Source organism: Balaenoptera borealis, assembly GCF_965194805.1.
Source record: "Balaenoptera borealis genome assembly, chromosome: 19".
NCBI lineage: Eukaryota > Metazoa > Chordata > Mammalia > Artiodactyla > Balaenopteridae > Balaenoptera > Balaenoptera borealis.
This window is the reverse complement of record NC_138878.1, coordinates 62,036,476-62,055,158: the sequence shown is the minus strand read 5'-3', so window position 1 is coordinate 62,055,158 and position 18,683 is coordinate 62,036,476. Positions and strand designations below refer to the sequence as shown.

The window sequence follows — 18,683 nt, the reverse complement described above, 5'->3', positions numbered from 1 at the left end:
GATGTTAAAAAGCAAAATTTTTAAACTTTCAGACAATATATAGAAGAATACCTTTTGAGAAGATATATATATATATAATATCTATATATAGAGAGCAATCAATATACATATTTATATATACCACTTTACTATGTCATGATATCTTATTCTTCAAAAATATCTTCATTATTCTTTTTTTAATTTAAAGTTATAAACAGTAAAATTCACTCTAGCTGTAGAGTTCTATGAATTTTGACAAATACATGTGGAGTCATGTAACTATCAACATAGTCAAGATACAGAATAGTTCCATCACCCCCCAAACACTCCTTTGAGCTGCCCCAGTATAGTCTAACCCTATCTCCACCGCTAACCCCTGGTAATCAGTTCTCCATCACTATGGTTCTGCCTTTTCCAGAATGTTATTTAAATGTAACCTTTGAGGCTGGTTTCTTTCATTTTGTGTAATATATATGAGATTTGTATATGTTCTTGAGTTTATCAATAGTTCATTCCTTTTTACTGCCGACTAGTATTGCATTCCATGGATGTACCACAGTTTATCTATTCACTAGTTTAAGGGCATTTGGATTTTCCAGTTTGGGCAATCATGAATAAAGCTTCTATAAACACTGGTTTTTATAAACAAAATTTCTTGGAAAGATACCTAGGAGTGGTTTTGCTGGGTTATATGGAAAGTGTATGTTTAACTTTTTTTTTTTTTTGACTGCGCTGGGTCTTCGTTGCTGCATGCGGACTTTCTCTAATTGTGGCGAGTGGGGGCTACTCTTCGTTGCGGTGCGTGGGCTTCTCATTGTGGTGGCTTCTCGTTGCGGAGCACGGGCTCTCGGCGCGCAGGCTTCAGTAGTTGTGGTGCACAGGCTCAGTAGTTGTGGCATGCTGGCTCTAGAGCGCAGGCTCAGTAGTAGTGGCGCACGGGCTTAGTTGCTCCGCGGCATGTGGGATCTTCCTGGACCAGGGCTTGAACCCGTGTCCCCTGCATTGGCAGGCGGACTCTTAACCACTGCGCCACCAGGGAAGTCCCTGTTTTCATTTTCTTCATTGTGATCTTGACCCATCTGAAATATATTTTCTTGTAAGGAGCATAATTTTCCCCCAGGTGGCTTGCCAATTGTTCCAACCCAATTACTGAATACTTCATGTTTTGTCCACTGATTTGAAACGCCACTTTATCACGTCCTGATTTCCATCAGTACCCAGGTCCTCTTCTAGACTTCGTATTCTGTGCTATCAAGCAGTTTATGTAAATCTACTCCAGAACCACCCTGTTTTATTGATAGATATTGAAGCTGTACACTATGTTGAGTCTTTATAGCACAGTGGTTAAGAGTGTGAACTCTGAAACAGGTCTCCTGGGTTCCTATTTTAGCTCTCCCTTTACCTCAATCCACAAAGTGTGTTAACCACTAAGCTACTAGCCACAGTAAATATGCCTGGCAACCGGTGACTTCACTCCAGCCGCCGCAAGGCTGAATTGGCCTAGTAACTGGTGTCCCTAGGGATCCTCCTCAAGGAATAAACTTGGAGAGAAGATGCTCCAAGGAGGCAGGGATGATGGGGTGAAAAGGAGTGGGAAGAACTGAACTATGCTTCACACCTAAGGCGCAGATCATCAGGTTTCAAAACTTTGGGAACCGTGGGGAAGGCGGCTCCCTTCAGAGAGATAAGTCCAGGACGCCGGCAGCGGCCTGCGGACGGCGGGTCCGAAGCCTAGAAGAGTGAACCAACAGGGGCTGGGCTGGGGGTCTCAAGAGGGCACCCCAAATGTGAGCATCTTCAAGGTAAACTGCCTAAATCGCCTTTCGGCTACAGCGAAATATTAAAATCTCCTCCGACCCCAATGGCGATGGCTCCCACGGATCCTCGTACCATCGTCCCCTCGTCGCACTCCCATGCCGACCCTCCCACCCCCACCCCCAAGCGCCCGCAGAAGCGACCGGTCTTCTCCAGACGCGCGCGTCTGTGGCGGGTAAAGGGGGGGCGCAGTAGTCCTGGCCCGCTGTTCCCGACCTCTCCGGGAGCCAGGCGTCTGTTCCCCCGGCCCCCACCCCTCCGCCTCTGGACACAGACCTCGGAACTTCCCCTTCCATCTCCGTTTTTCCCAGGAATTTAGGGGTCCAGCATGCCCTGAATCTGGGAGCGGAGGGGCGGACCCCGGGCGCGGAGGGGCGGGGTAGTAAACGCCAGCGGGTAGAGCGGAAGTCTGGTGGCCCATCTCGCCGCCGCTCTGCTCGTCAGCTTGCCTCCCCTCTCCTCCGCCTTTCTCTTTCCTCAACCAGGTCTCGGATGGGCCCGCCCTGGAGACACCGACTTCCTCCAGCAGGTGATCGGGGCTGAGGCCGGTGGGGTTGGGATGCTGTAGGCGCGTCCTTCACTGACTCGCTCCGAGGTGGACTCCTGGTATTTTCCCGTCTGGATCAAAGAATTTCTTAGCTGGCCTTCAAACAGGTTGTCGCTACTTTGATTCTCAGAGAGCCCGGCGGAGAGTAGACAGAGTAGAGGGCACGGAGGCAGAGAAAGACCGGGTGCACAGATCCTGGTAGGGCCGGACTCGTGACAGAGACAGTTATCCCAGGTGGGTGCTACCTGGGTTGACACTTCCCGGGGGTGAAAGCAGAGGGAGCATCGGCAGCAGATTGAATTGCAGGTAACGAGGCTTGAAAGGGTGACAAGGCTGTGGCTGCTGCTGGAGGAAGGGTGGGAGGCGGGAGCAGGAGCAGGAAGCAGTGGGCTGTTCAGGAAGGGCCCTGGGTGCTAAACTAAACGGGTTGTGAGGCATCCGTGGGAAGATTTAAGCAAACCATAGATTTGGTCAGGTTTATATAATGACTCTGGAATATTAAGTAGCCATTAAAAATCATATTTTTAAAGAATGCTTTATCACATAGGAAAATACTCATTATATACTCATGATATAATGGAAACATATATATATTATATATATCCAATATATCTCCAATCTGTAAGAAATACATACACATGTTCATAGAATATATATTAATATATATTTATATACTCTATGTTACATTTAACAGATTATCAAATATATATGTTCTATAATCATATCCAATTTGTAACAAATATACAAACACATATGTGTTAATAATAATATCTAGTTTGTAAGAAATATACATGTATAAAGTATTCATATAGACATATGATATGATAATGTCCAATTTATAAGATTGGCTGTGTCTCCTTCCAAAACCTAAAGGGAGCAAACATTTATTTATTTATTTATTTATTTATTTATTTATTTATTTATTTTTGGCTGTGTTGGGTCTTCGTTGCTGCACGCAGACTGTCTCTAGCTGCTGCAAGCGGGGGCTGCTCTTCACTGTGGTGTGTGGGCTTCTCATTTGCGGTGGCTTCTCTTGTTGTGAAGCATGAACTCTAGGTGTGCAGGCTTCAGTAGTTGTGGCGTACAGGCTTAGTTGCTCTGTGGCATGTGGGATCTTCCCGGACCAGGGATCAAAGCTGTGTCCCCTGCATTGGCAGGTGGATTCCTAACCGCTGTGCCACCAGGGAAGTCCCGAGCAAACATTTAAATTATGGTATCTTTTAAGATTGTGTAGGTACCCAATTAAACTAAAATCTCAAACTTAAACCAAGAGGAGGCCCAGTGGCTCCATCTTGCAAATAGCATTCTCCCTGAGCCATCTTCCCAAATCCAGATTGAACCGAGCTCAGATGTGTGCTGGCTTGGTACAAAAGCTGATGCTGGTGCTAGTACTGTCCACAGAGGAGGTTGAAAGGAGTTTGCAGGTCAGGGTGACCACCTCTTTGGCTGGAGTCTGTGCCGTGGACTCTTGAATGGGTTTGACCATCCTAGTCAAAAAAGGAGAACACTGCCTATACCCTAGAAACACTTCCTTGAGCCTGTCCCAACCACCAATCCCTCATGCCCCCCAAGAGAGAATCACTATCCTGACACTTACAGTCATCACTTCTTTGATGTTATTTCTGATTTTACCACCTCAGTGTGTATACCTAAATACTTTAGTTTTGCTTGTTTTTTTGGACTTTGATATAAACAGAGTCATATGATATGTGTTCTTTAGGATATAGCTTCTTTCACTCAATGTTAAGTTTTTGAGATTCATCCATGTCATTAAGCATAATGGTAGTTCATTTCTTTGCTGTGTAGTATTCCTTTGTACTGGCTATATCACTCTATATTAATGCTACTGTGATGGATTTCTGGATTGTTTCCTTTGGGGGTTGTCGCAAACAATGCTGTTAAGAAAAATGTGTCCTTTGGTGCACATGTACACACATATTTTGTTGCAGTTATACCTAGGAGTGAAATTGCTGTTCATGGGATATGTATATCTTAATAGATAATGGCCAACCCATCTCTCAAAATATTTTTGTCAGTTTCCATTCAGCAGCAGTGGGTAAGCTTTACCATGGCTCCTCATTCTTGCTAATATTTGGCAAGTCTTCTCATTCAAGCCAGCCTGGTGTGTAGTGTCACTTCATCGTGGCTTAAACTACCGTTTTCCCACTGTCTGAATAGCTTGAGAACATTTTCATATGTTCACTGGCCATTTGGAAGACCACTTCGGTGAAAGATCTCAAGTTTCCTAAATATTTTTCTATTGGGTTATTTATATTTTTCTTATTGCTTTGTAGGAGTTTTTTTTTTTTTTTTATAGTAGTCATCTTTTTCTTTTTTAAATTTATTTATTTATTTATTTATTTATTTTGGCTGTGTTGGGTCTTCGTTTCTGTGCAAGGGCCTTCTCCAGTTGCGGCAAGCGGGGGCCACTCTTCATCACAATGCGCAGGCCTCTCACCATCGCGGCCCCTCTTGCTGCGGAGCACAGGCTCCAGACGCGCAGGCTCAGCAGTTGTGGCTCACGGGCCCAGCCGCTCTGCGGCACGTGGGATCCTCCCAGACCAGGGCCCGAACCCGTGTCCCCTGCATTGGCAGGCGGATTCTCAACCACTGCACCACCAGGGAAGCCCTGTAGGAGCTTTTTATAGATTCCAGATAAAAGCCCTCTGTCAGCTATATGTGTGGCAACTTTTTTCTACTCTGTAACTTTTTAGTCTTTTAATGGTGTCTCTTGATGAACAGATGTACTTAATTCTAATGAACTCACATTTACCTATTGTTTCCCTTACGGTGAGCCCTAAGTCCTGTTAAAGGAATCTTTCTTAATCTCCAGATCATGAAGATATTCTCCCATATTAACTTCTTTAGAAGCTTCATGGATTAATTTTTGTATGATGTGAGATAATAGTCAAATTTTGTTTTTTCCAAATGAATATACATTTTCCCATCATAATTATTTAATTCTGTCATTTCCATGATCCTCTGAGTTGACATGGAATACCTCTCCATTTATTTAAAACTTTTACTTCTCTTAGTAATCATTTTTAGGTTTTGGTATAAAGGTCTTATCTTTCTTTTGTTAGAGTTATTCCTAAGCACTTGAAATATCTTCATGTTATTATAAACATTTCCTTTAATTTTTTCATTACCTATTTATTTCCTGCTGGTATTAGAAATGCTATTAATGGTATTCCACTAACCCTGTATCCAGCAATGTTGTTAAACTCACTTATTAATCCTAATTATGTATTTACAGATTCTTTTTTATTTTTCACATGCACAATCATATCCATAAACAATGACAGTTTTACTTCTTTTTCCAAACTTTATACTCTAAAAATATCTTACTGCACTTTCTAGGACCTTGTATCAATTATCTATTGCCACCAAAATGCTGTATAACATACCACCTCAAAATTCAGTGATTTAAAGCAACAAGATGGGCTTCCCTGGTGGCGCAGTGGTTGAGAATCCGCCTGCCAATGCAGGGGACACGGGTTCCAGCCCTGGTCTGGGAAGATCCCACATGCCGCGGAGCAACTAGGCCCGTGAACCACAATTACTGAGCCTGTGCGTCTGGAACCTGTGCTCCGCAGCAAGAGAGGCCGCGATAGTGAGAGGCCTGTGCACCGCGATGAAGAGTGGCCCCCGCTTGCTGTAACTAGAGAAAACCGTCGCACAGAAACAAAGACCCAACACAGCCATAAATAAATTAAAAAAAAAAAAAAAAGCAACAAGATTTTATTATTGTATCTCATGAGTCATTAGACTGGGGTCAGCAAATATGTAAGGGGATTGACTGGCTATTGACTGATCTAAGTTAGCTTGAGCTAGGGCCACTGGAATGATTCAGCTCTGGTTTACATGTCTCACTTCCAGCAGATTAGCCTAGATGTGTCCTCATGGTGATAGCAAAAGAGTAAGAGAGCAAGCAATAACAAGGAAGGTCTTTTGCAGCCTAGGCTCTGAATTGGCATACCAGCCCAGATTCCAGTTAGCGAGAGGATCTGAAGAATTACATTGTAAAGGGAGTAAATAAAGGAAAAAATTGAAGACTTAGGCCCACTGATGCTATTAACCTACCCAAATTTTAAATTCAATTTGACTAGAATGGTAGTGGGCATCCTTGTCTTATTACTGAGCTCCAAGGGAAAGCCTTCAACATTTTATCACTATGTTTGATATTTGCTGTAAGCTTTTTTGGAAATAACCTCTGTGAAATTAAGGATGTTCCTTTTTAGTCCTAGTTTCCTAAAAGTGTTTTTTAAAAATGAGTAGTTATTGGGTTTTATAAAATATTTCCACAAATATTAAGATGATCATATGATTTGTATCCTTTGTTATGTTATCATTGATTGATTTTCTTTTTTCTTTTTTTTTTTTTTACTTTTAAACTTCCCTGCAATCCTGGAATAAATTCACCTCGGTTGTAATGTAATGTCGTTTTTATGTATTGATGGATTTGATTTGCTAGTATTTTGTTTGGGACGTTTGCATCAACGTTCATGAGTGACACTGGCATACGATTTTCTTTTTCATAATTCCCTTGCCAGGTTTTGGTATTAAGGTTAGGCTGGTCTCACCACTGTTTCTATTCTGGAAGATTTTATGCAAGATTAGTAGTATTCATTTCTTAAATGTTTAGTACAATTCACCAGTAAAATCATCCAGGTTGGAAGTTTTCTATGGAGGAATATTACTAATTAGGAATCAATTCATTTAAAAGTTATAGGACATGTATCTTTTCTAATTATGGTTTTCTCCAGATATATGCCCAAGAGTGGGATTGCTGGGTCATATTGTAGGTCTATTTTTAGTTTTTTAAGGAACCTCCATACTGTTCTCCATAGTGGCTGCACCAATTTACATTCCCACCAACAGTGCAGGAGGATTCCCTTTTCTCCACACCCTCTCTAGCAATCTCTGTTGTTATATATTTAATTCTTTACTTAATTAAAACCAAATAAGATGTAACTGTTTTTTTGCAGCCTCAATTTTATCCACATATTTCCATTTTAATTACTCTCAATTCCTTTCTGCATGTTTGACCTTTCTTCTGAGATAAGTTTTCCTCTTCCAGAAGAATCCACTGTAGTATTTTTAGTAGTGCCAGACTTCTGGCAACAAAACTCTGTGGTTTTGTTAGTCCAAAAATGTATTTACTTCATCTTCATTCTTGAGGAATATGTTTTCGAGAAATGGAATTCCAAATTCACAGTTATTTTCTTCCAGGACTTTAAAGATTTAATTCCACTGCCCACTTGCTATAACAGTTATTAAATATTTTGAAATTGATCTATGCTTATAAGATGAGAAAAAAACGGAGTGTCAGAGAGATGAAATTATTTTCCCAAAGTCAATAACTCATGAGGAGAAGGGCCAAGATTTAAACTCTGGCCCTCATTGCTCTAAAACCTTTGTTGTCATGGAGTTTTACAGTCTGGTATCTGAGACATGTCCCTTAAAGTCTGCTATTCTTGGTGATCCCAGGATTCCCTTAGGAGTTAGTGGGCCTGTAAGAAGAAACTCATGGAGTCCCTTGAGGAAATATCAGAGGAAGAGGCCCCCAAAGAACACCACTCTTCCTCAACCCCATCCTGGAAGCTCACGGCCAAGGAGATTCTGGCCACCAAGACCCAAAACTACTTTGCTCAGACTAAAAGAACTGAGAACATCTTGATCCAGGTTGCCTTCTCCGTTGGGCTAAACAGCATATGGCGTTTCCCTTACCTTTGTCATCTGAATGGAGGAGGTAAGGTCAGGGACCTGGATCCTGAGTTTAAGGAAGGAGTTTTAAGGCTGGGAGCCTAGACTGCTAGGTGCTGGGGGAGGAGATAACTGGAGGGGAGGCACCCAGACTCCTAGAGGATAAAGAGGAGAGGGGCCAGGACTCCTGGCTGCCTGAGCACAGCTCCTGGCTCTCTTCTTCAGGCAGCTTTATCCTGATGTACTTCTTCATGCTCCTCTTGTTCGGGATTCCCCTCTTGTACATGGAGAGGATCATGGGGAAATGTCTGCATGTGGACAACATCTGGGTCTGAAAGCAGCTTGTCTCCTGGCTGGGCAGCATAGGCTACGCCAGCATACTGGTGAATGTGGGGCCCAGCCAAGAGGCATCCCAGTTCACCCCTTGTGGTCTCCAGGTTCCCTGTCTCCACCCATCCCACCCCTCAGGCCCACTATGTCCACCCCCAGGTATGCATCTTGGTGAGCTTGTATAACAGCGTCATCATCACCTGGAGCCTCTCCTACCTGGGCAACTCCTTTGGTCATCCCCTGCCCTGGGACAAGTGCCCACTGGTGAAGAACATCAATGTCACCAGTGAGGAGAGGGAGAGAGAAGGCCAGCAGAGCCAAGGGAGGCAGGGGCACCAGGGGGCAAGAGACAGGGAGTGAGAGCCAAAGGGAAGGAAGTGACTAGCAGGGGCAGCCACCAGGTGAGGTGGTACCTAAGCGCCTGGGTCCCCCCAGACCTCACTTGCCTTCGGACTGTGTCCCACCAGTACTTCTGGTACCACACCACTCTGAATGCCTCAAACCACATTGAAGAAGGGGTCGAGGCCCTCGTCCTGAATCTCAGCCTGGGCATCTTCGCAGTCTGGTGCCTCCTCTTCCTAATCATGAGCACAGGGCTAAAGATTTCAGCGCAGGTAAGCCACCTTGATCACTGATCCCACTACCACTTCACCTTTGCAAATCCAAAGATCCTCAGGCTCCCTGCCCCCGCACCATCCTCCTCCTCCCTCCTTTCCAGGACCCAACTTCCCAGTTATCATGGAGATGGACAGTGTCCTCTCCAACCCCTCAGCTCCACCACCAAACTGGATCAGTGGGGTGGCTAACTTCTCCGGGGCTGCCCTCTCAGAATGAAGCTGAGACGACAGTGCTGTGAGTTAATAAATGGGTCCACTGGGACGCCCTGCACAGGCCATGGGCATAGTGTGCTTTCAGTGAGCAGCCCAGATGTCAGCCTCCTCCTGCACATACACCCTCCAAATTGCCAACACCCCTGGCAAACTGAGTATCCAATCTGGTGACCCCAGTTTCCCCCTGCCTTTGAGACCCCTCCATCTCCTGGAGCTGAGCCAAACTGTGGGGGAACTTTGCAGCAATCAGTATCATGCAATCTAGAAAGTGTGTTAATCCCTAAAGCTAACTTGGTAATTGGTGACCATACTAAATCTATCTCATAACTCATCTCACTACTCCTACCAAGAGGGTAGCTCGCCTAGAACATTTAGGTCCTCACTAGCTGGCTGTTATGCTTCGTTCTTACTTGGGATAAGGTCCCTCACCCACTTGGGCCCTGGGAAGTAGGTCACCTGGTTTCTGTGGGCTCAGGACCAGGGAATCGTGGAGGACTTGGACCTTATTAAGGTTGTCTGTGGGAATAGGTAACACCGCCCTGCCTATCTGTCAAATGGAGTTAAGGGAACTCAGGGGATGGAGGACAGAGGCCCCTTCTAGAAGCCACACCCCTTAGTGACTTCCTGGGCAAAAACCCTTCTCTCCCATTGCCTACTCCCGAAGGTCATGACCTTGAGAATCAATGCCAGCTTCCATTACCACCCACTCTGGTTCCCAATCACTTCTCAAATCTTCGCCTGCTCTTTCACACCTTTTAGTTACCACAAATGTCTCTAAACATCTTTTATCACACTCCCCTATCAGTAACAGCTTTTTGAAAAAATATCCCCAACCTACGTAGAAAATTTACGTGTGAATTCCTGTCATTCTATCAATACATACTTGATATCAGTAAAGTTTCATTTGTTTTGCTCATTGATTTTTTAAAAAATAGATGTAAGTAGAAATCCTAAATTTTTCTTCCTGCATTCCCAATGTAATGGCTTCTCCTTCCCAATTTGGAGAGCCCTGAAAAGGGCAGAGGCAGAGGCCCCCAGGCCCTTCCAGCCCCTGAGATTCACCTCGGGGCCTCCTGCCTCCTCCCTTGCTCTCCATGCACCCTGGGTCTGGGATAACCCAGCTCCGGGAGCTGGAGGCGAGTGGAGTGGGCCTGGTCCCCCTTCCACCCTCACCCTCACCTCTGTGTCTCTCCTCGCCTCTCAGAGTCAGGCTGGGCCACCATGAGCCAGTATTACCAAGTGTCTGGTGGGGTAAGAGAAAGGCCAGTGTAGACGATGAGTCCTGCACTTGGAGTGGTAGTTGTAAGGTTGCTTTTTGTGAGGTTGGGGGGTGAGAAGTCCTGGCATGGAGGACACCTTCCCAGGTGCTATGAGAAGCCCCTCGCCCTTGTTAACACCTGGACAATGTATTAACGGACAGGCCCTTGGCTGGTCTCCCTCTCCACCTCTCCTTTCATGAAGTGGATATTGCAGGAGGCTCAGAGAAGAGAAAGGACAGCCCTGCAGTCAAACGCCCAGCCAGTGACAGGTGGAGAGAGAATCAAGGTTTTCTGGCTCCTAGTCTGGGATCCTTTCGTGATTTGGATGATCATGACATTGGCTGGGGGAAGCCACATGAGGAGCTTTAGCAAGTAGTTGCAGCTGAGACAGGAGTCTGCAAACTTTTCCTACAAAGGGCCAGATGGTGTTTTTGGCTTTTCAGGACGTGGTCTCTCTGGCATACAGTTGTCCCTCAGGATTGCTTCCAGGACCCCCCACAGATACCAAAATCTTCAGATCCTCAAGCTCCTTATATAAAATTATGTAGTATTTGCATATAACCTACACACATCCTCCCGTATACTTTTAATCATAGATAATTAATACAATGTAAATGCTATGTAAATAACAGCCAGCGTGGCAAATTCAAGTTTTGCTTCCTGAAATTTTTTTTCGAATATTTTCGATCCACATTTGGTTGAATCCATGGATGTGGAACATGTGCCTACAAAGGGGGCCGACTGTGCAACTAGAACTGTAATCACAAAGAACTTTTGTACTTTTGTATAACTTGATCGCCATTTTATATAACAGGTCCTGTTTTACAAATTTTGATTTACTAAAAACAAAAACAAAGGGGGCTGACTGTATTCTCTTTGTTGTTTGATTTTTACAACTCTTTAAAAACGTAAAAATCATTCTTAGCTCACAGGCCAGATTTATCCCACACACAACGCCCGTAGTTTGCCAATCCCTGGTCTAGGGCCGTGTGATACCTACAAGAGAATGCTGGTGACTAAACCAGAATTTGCTTTGAACTCCCTAGTTGGCCCACTTTGTACCAGGCAGCCACCCAGAGGGTATAACCATCAGGCTGTCCAGCAGAAAGAAAGGTGACCCAAGAATGGTCAGGGGGGCAGAATCCTAAATTTTCAAAATGGTCTATATAACTCCCCCACCCCTTAGATCTCAAGAGATTGATCATCCAGGAGGCAGCCAAGAAGAGACGAAGCCTCTCTGGGGACACCCGCATTCAGTGACCAAACTGCCCGACTAAGCTGTGTGGACCAGGAGGAGAGGAAGAAGGTAAAGTCAGAAATCTTTTTGAGCTGATTTTTCAGGAGATGGGTCCAACAACCGTTAATACCAGATACATATGGATGGGAGGGAAAATAGTCCCACCCAATACCTTAACCTTGACTGCAGTCTGTCTTCCAAGGTGGGCTCTGGGGTTGGATGGATGGACACCACCAGCTTTTAACTCAGCCCAACCAGCAGTGAACCAGGCCCAGTCACTTACAAGGACTTGTATAAATCGAGGGCCCCACTGAGCCAGCAGCTTTGCTTCAGGCGGTGGAGGGAGGGATAAAGTTTTCTCCAAAGGGGAAGCTGCTACTTCTCCACTGCAAAACTGACATGACCCAAGGACCAGCCCAGCTGTGCCCTTGAACATACCATTTACATTTAACCATTTCAGACCTTACTAGTTGTCAAGTTCAAGTTGACCTACCCCAAAATGGAGGAGTCAAGCCAGGAAGTCACAAGGCCTCGGTGGGTTGGTGGGTCCCTTTCAACAGCGCTTAATAGCAATTAATAGAGGCCTTTCCTAAAAGGGGTGTATGTGGTGGCTGCATCGGCAGGTGGCGCTGTTGTACCGGGAAGTGACTTCTGAGTACCTCCACAGCCATTAGGTCATTAAAGCTATGATTTCCCTTTCTCCTGGGGTTCTACGTAGTTTCTATAGTCGGCCGTGGAGAGGACCACACATGCTACAGTCCCTGGATGGGAGAATCCCCGGACACTTATGGGACAATCACAGTATGAACACATAAAACATCAATACCAATTATATATTCAATAGGGGAAGCCATGACAGCACACTGAATTGGCCCAAATGCCCATACCCTGCAAGGTCACTTCAGCTTCCCTGCCCCCATAATGAGCCTTATCAGTTGAATTCAGGTGCTTTTTCCTCCTCGAGGAACATGCATGCATCAGGGACTACAGCATCAGCTTTAGTGAAATTTCTACCTGGGGGATATACTGTCTCCAAAATCCACAAAGGCTGATCCTTGTTGAACATCCTTTGTAGCAGGACCAACAGTTTGTCTTTTCTAAGCTATGAAATGTCTATCTAAGCCTAGATAGTCCTCAAGATGATGACTTGGATAGCAGGGTCTTCTCTTTCATTTGTTCATTTGTTTGTTTACTATTTATTTATTTTGGCTGCACTGGGTCTTAGTTGCAGCACACAGGATCTTCATTGCAGCATGTGGGATCTTTTAGTTGTGGCACATGGACTTCTTAATTGAGGCATGCATATGGGATCTAGTTCCCACCAGGGATCGAACCCAGGCACCCTGCATTGGGAGCATGGAGTCTTACCCACTGGACCACCAGGGAAGTCCCAGGGTCTTCGTTTTTGTCTTCATTCAAGACCCATCCATCCTCAGTTAACTGTGATTGGGTGGCAGGTAATGCAATACAAGCAGTGAAGGTCATTACTAAAAAGCCATTCCTTCCAAAGATGTACAAATGGCCAAAAGCACATGAAAAGAAGTTCAATGTCGTTAGTCATTAGGGAAATGCAAATCAAACTCACCATGAGACACCACTTCATACCCACCAGGATATCTATAACCAAAAGAAAAAAAAAAAAAGGAAAATAACAAGTGTTGGTGTGTATTTGAAGAATTTGGAACCTCATACACTGCTGGTGGGAATGTGAAATGGTGTGACCACTGTGAAAATCAGTTTGTCCGGTCCTCAAAAAGTTAAACATAGAATCACCAGCAATTCCACTCCTAGTTATATACCAAAAAAACTGAAAACAGGTGTTCAAACAAAAACTTGTACCTGAACATTCATAGCAGCATCAGTCACGATAGCTAAAAAGTAGAAACAACCCAAATGTCCATCAATGGATGAATGGATTTTAAAAAGTTATATATCCATACTATGGTTATTATTCAGCTATGGAAAGGAATGAAGTTATAATATAACATCAATGAACCATTGTGCTAAGTGAAAGAGGTCAGGCACAGAAGACCACATATGTTATTATTCCACTTATATGAAATATCCAGAATAGGCAAATCCATATAGATAGAGAGCAGATTGTTGGTTGCCAGGGGCTGGGAACAGAGAAGAATAAGAAGTGAGTTCTTAATGGATACAAGGTTACTGTGTGGGGTGATGAAAACTTCTGTAACTAGACAGTAGTAATGATTGTACAACATTGTGACTATTCTAAATGCCACTGAAGCGTACACTTAAAAAGGGTTAAAATGGTAAATTTTATATTATGTGTATTTTACCACCACCACCACAACAACAAAAATACAAATTGAAAAGAATGAAATAAAATTGCCTCTATTTACAGACAGTATGACATAGAAAATCCTAAACAATCTGCAAAAATAATACTAGAACTAGTAAAGTGAGTTCATCAAAGTCATAGAATACAAGGTTAATATACAAAAAATCAGCAGTATTTCTGTATACTAGCAATAAGCAATTCAAAATTCTAAAAAATTTGAACAGTATCATATACAATATCACATTGTATAAGAATACATCTAACAAAATATGTGGAAGATTTGTATGCTGAAAATCACAAACACTCATGATAGAAATCAAAGAAGACCTAACCAAATTAAGAGACATACAGTGTTCATGGATCAGAAACTACAGTACCATTAAGATGTCAATCACCTTGAACTGACCTGTAGATTCAACACAATCCCAAACAAAATCCCAACAGGTTGTTTAGAGAAATTGACAACCAGATTCCAAAGTTTATATCAAAAATCAAAGGAATTAGGACAACTAAAACAATTTTGAAAAGGGAAGGCAAAGTTAGAGGACTCACACTACCTGATTTCAAGATTCAGTACAAAGCTACAGTAATCGAAACAGTATGGTACTGGTGAAAAGACTGACATATAGATGTACTGATCAGAAGAGAGAGCTCAGAAATAGACCCACACATATATGGTCAATTGATTTTCAACAAAGGTGCCACGATAATTCAATGGAGAAAAAAGGAGTCTTTTCAACCAATGATGCTGAGCAATTAAATTACACATCTGCAAAAATAAATAACCTTGACTACAAAATTACCCTATGTATAAAAATGAACTCAAAATAGATTGCAGGGAGTTCCCTGGTGTCCAGTTGTTAGGACCCCGAGGGCATGGGTTCAATCCCTGGCCAGGGAACTAAGATCCCACAAGCTACGTGGCCAGGCCAAAAAAAAAAAAAGATTACAGACCTAAACGCAAAGCCTAAAACTATAAAACTTTGAAGAGAAAATCTTTGTGACTTGGGTTAGTCAAAGATTTCTCAGATAGGACAAAAAAGCATCAAACATAAAAGAAAATGTTGATAAAATTCTTCCCTCCAAGAGACACCATTAAGAAAGTGAAGGGCACTTCCCTGGTGGTCCAGTAGTTAAGACTTCGCCTTCCAGTGCAGGGGGTGCGGGTTCGATCCCTGGTCGGGGAGCTAAGATCCCAAATGCTTCACGGACAAAAAACCAAAACATAAAACAGAAGCAATATTGTAACAAATTCAATAAAAGACTAAAAATGGTCCACATCAAAAAACAAAAACTTAAAAAAAAATGAAAAAGCTCAATACATACTGAGGGAAAATATTTGCAAAATACATATCTGATATAGGAGTATGCAGAATACATTAAATTTTACAATTCAGTGATACAAAAACAACCCATTTTTTAAGTGGGTAAAAGATTTGAACTGACACTTCACCAAAAAAGCTATACAGGGCTTCCCTGGTGGCACAGGGAAGAATCCGCCTGCCAATGCAGGGGACACGGGTTTGAGCCCTGGTGCGGGAAGATCCCACATGCCGCAAAGCAACTAAGTCCGTGTGCCACAACTACTGAGCCTACGCTATAGAGCCCACGAGCCACAACTACTGAGCCTGCGTGCCACAACTACTGAAGCCCGCACTCCTAGAGCCCATGCTCTGCAATAAGAGAAGCCACCACAATGAGAAGCCCGCGCACTGCAATGAAGAGTAGCCACCGCTCACCGCACCTAGAGAAAGCCCATGCACAGCAGTGAAGACCCAACACAGCCAAAAGTAAATAAAATAAATTTATAAATAAATAAATAAAATATCTTTTAAAAATTTTTAAAAATTTAGAAAAACACAGTGAGACACCACTACAAACCTCTTAGAATGGCTAATTAAAAATACTGATAATAGCAAGTGCTAGTGAGGATGCAGAGCAACTGAAATTCTCTCATAACATTGCTGATGGAAATGTAAAATGTGCAACCACTTAGGAAAAGAGTTAAGCAGCCTCAGATAAAGTTATACAGGGGAATTCCCTGGCAGTCCAGGGGTTAGGACTCGGCGCTTTCACTGCTGGGACCCAGGTTCAGTCCCTGGTTGGGGAACTAAGATCCCGCTTATTATACAACCCAGACACCCCAATCTTAGGTATCTACCCAAGAGAAACAGAAACATATCCGATACCCAGTTTTCTCTAATTCAATCTAGGTTTGCATATCAGCCCCTTGGCTTGTCTAAGTAGGCTTCACAGGAGCTACCAAATCCATTCCAGTTTTTGGCGGCAGCTTTGAGCAGCCTTTACAGCTGTCTTCTCTAGCCCCACTTGTCCCTTTAATGTAGCAGGTCCTCAGCCTTCACAAAGCTCATGCATTCTTTTTTTTTTTTTTTCACATACATTCTTGAGTCCTCACTCCACCCTGCTGCCTCCGTTTCTCTGACGACCTGCAGCTTCTTATCTGGAGTTTTCGTTTCTGTATAAAATACACCTCTCTTTCAAATGACCTATTTGTTTAAGATTTTAGTGGCTCACATATTCTACTGACAGTCACTCCCTTCCCACATCTGAGACTGGAGCAGATATCTTACGGGTTCTTTTGGACCACAGGCTAGTGAATGCCACAGCTGTCCCGTGCCCTCAGCAACCCCTCCAGAGGACCCTAGAGTAGCAGATCATGGCTATGCTGCTCACTCTTGGTTAATGGACACCCAGTCACTTACTGGCCTTGCTGGTGACCTGCAAGAGGTCCTCCTCACTCCTAAAAGGAAATATCTTCCACCTTTGTAATGGCCCAGTTAAACTCTGTGTGGCTTCCAAAAACACAGCATCAAGACAAGTGGAGACATTTGTGGTCACCAATTGTCATTTTAAGGGGCCAGGATTCCCACTGCACTAGGGCTGTGCAACAGAGAAGTGAAATAGGTTCACTGCGGGAAAATATACAAGTAAGAAAGATTTAAATATAAATTTTAGCAGTATTTTGTAATTCCTCGAGCGCCTAGCCTCCTCTTCAATTACAGGACTTTTGGTTTCCAAACTGATTTATGTGTGGAAATGAAGTGGAGGTTGTATCTCTCCATTATGATGACTTGTGTCAGATTTCTACCTGCCAGACCTGGCATTTTCCTGTTATACAGATATTTCAACAGAAATAAATTAATACAGGGGTCTCAGATATATTAAACGGGTCTCAGAAAACTGGGAAAGAAATAGAAAGAAGCAGAGTTAGCACAGAAATAGTAAACTGCACGAAGCAAATATCACCCCCAGGACTGGAGAGACAAACGGAAGAGAACAGAGTTATCAGAACCTAAACTCTTGGAGACGCGCCCCTGGGAGCTGAAACTCAGGCTAGAAAAAGGGGCTGCTTGGATGGAGCAGGTGTGACTGAGGGCATAAACGGAACTTGTGGGAGTGCTGGGGTGCTGGGGCGGGGGAAGCTGAAAGCTGCAACCAGATAAAGCAATGCTCTGGGGCTACGCTAGGAACGGGAAGCAGCAAATCCCCTCTTCCTCCTCCAGTCACCGTTCTCCCTCTAGCGCCCCCTCTAGGCAGAGTCTAATAGGAACCCAGCTGGCAAGACAAATGTGGCTTGCGGAGTCCCAGCCCCAGCATCACAGAGCTGAGTATACAGAAGGGCAGATTTGGAGCTGAGAGACAACAGCTTAATAAAGCAGCATGCCCACTGAGTGAATTCCTAGGGATTTGTAGCATTTAACATTTCTAAATATAAATTAGTGCTTTACAAAGGCTCTGGATCCAGATGGCCCAGATTCCTATTCAAACTCAGCCACTTTCTAGCTGTGAGACCTTGTGTGAGTCACTTAACTTTTATCTGTGCCTCAGTTTTCTTATCTGCAAATGGAGACATTAGTACCTACCTAATATATGGTTGCCATGAGAATTCCTTGACTTAGCACCTGGGAAGAACTTAAACACAATGCCAGACACATAGCACTCGTGTTAGCTGCTGTTGTTGTTGTTGCCAGCATCGTCATTACTGTTGTTATTACTACTTGGGTTAGTGAGAATTGATTCAGCATCTTCCAGAGAAATCTGGTTGCCACAAAACACTTGGCAATATTTCAAAGCTACTCTGCATCCAAAGTGGCAGACAGTTGGAATTCCTCCAATTTGGAAAAAGGATGTTTTGGTTTGCATTTTTGGATGTGTTGGTTGTTGGTGGCTTTTTTGCTATTTTACTAATAATTGCTGTCAGTTCAACCTTGTCATTACCAGTTTAGTTTGTTATGGGTTGTTTAGTTAAACGGCATGTATAATGATGCATATTTGCCTCAATTCCGTGCGTGCGTGGCCTGCAATTTTCCACTAATTAGACTTTTTAAAGACACATAGGCAGTTATCTACTCAAATTTGCATCATCTGTTCCCCTATTACCAAAGCAGATGTACACAGCACCCACCCACCCCCACTCCAGGAAATACTCTTACTTTTTATCTCTGAGTTCTTCTTTCATTGGTAGGCAGGAATGGGGGGGGGTACAGATGGTTGGGGTTCTTACCCACTGAAGTGAGAGTCATCAAAATAGTGCAGACAAGAGGTGCTGGGCCTGAGTCACACAGGAATAGTGGGGCTGAGAGGAAAAAACAGCCGGGGGATACCTGAAAGAAAGCAGCAAACGAACCAAGGACCCCAAACACACCCCCAGCTTCAG

At 43.7% G+C, this 18,683-nt stretch overlaps 1 protein-coding gene across 1 annotated transcript; it reads left to right on the top strand.

The window, feature by feature from the left end:
• The first annotated feature begins 5,812 nt into the window (after positions 1 to 5,812).
• On the top strand, positions 5,813 to 18,641 carry LOC309616536 (sodium-dependent neutral amino acid transporter B(0)AT2-like). The gene is made up of 4 exons (XM_082367193.1): positions 5,813 to 8,093; positions 8,273 to 8,353; positions 8,448 to 8,663; positions 8,813 to 18,641. The coding sequence occupies exons 1-4, from the start codon at positions 7,871 to 7,873 to the stop codon at positions 9,010 to 9,012; spliced, it is 720 nt and encodes a 239-aa protein (XP_082223319.1). The 5' UTR covers positions 5,813 to 7,870; the 3' UTR covers positions 9,013 to 18,641.
• The last annotated feature ends 42 nt before the right edge of the window (positions 18,642 to 18,683 follow it).

Bases quoted from the DNA above. Each gene is read 5' to 3' on its own strand.
- LOC309616536 (XM_082367193.1), top strand. From the start codon at position 7,871: ATGGAGTCCCTTGAGGAAATATCAGAGGAAGAGGCCCCCAAAGAACAC. The intron at 8,094-8,272 runs GTAAGGTCAGGG...TCTCTTCTTCAG, and splicing joins TTGTCATCTGAATGGAGGAG to GCAGCTTTATCCTGATGTAC. The intron at 8,354-8,447 runs GTCTGCATGTGG...TGTGGGGCCCAG, and splicing joins GGAGAGGATCATGGGGAAAT to CCAAGAGGCATCCCAGTTCA.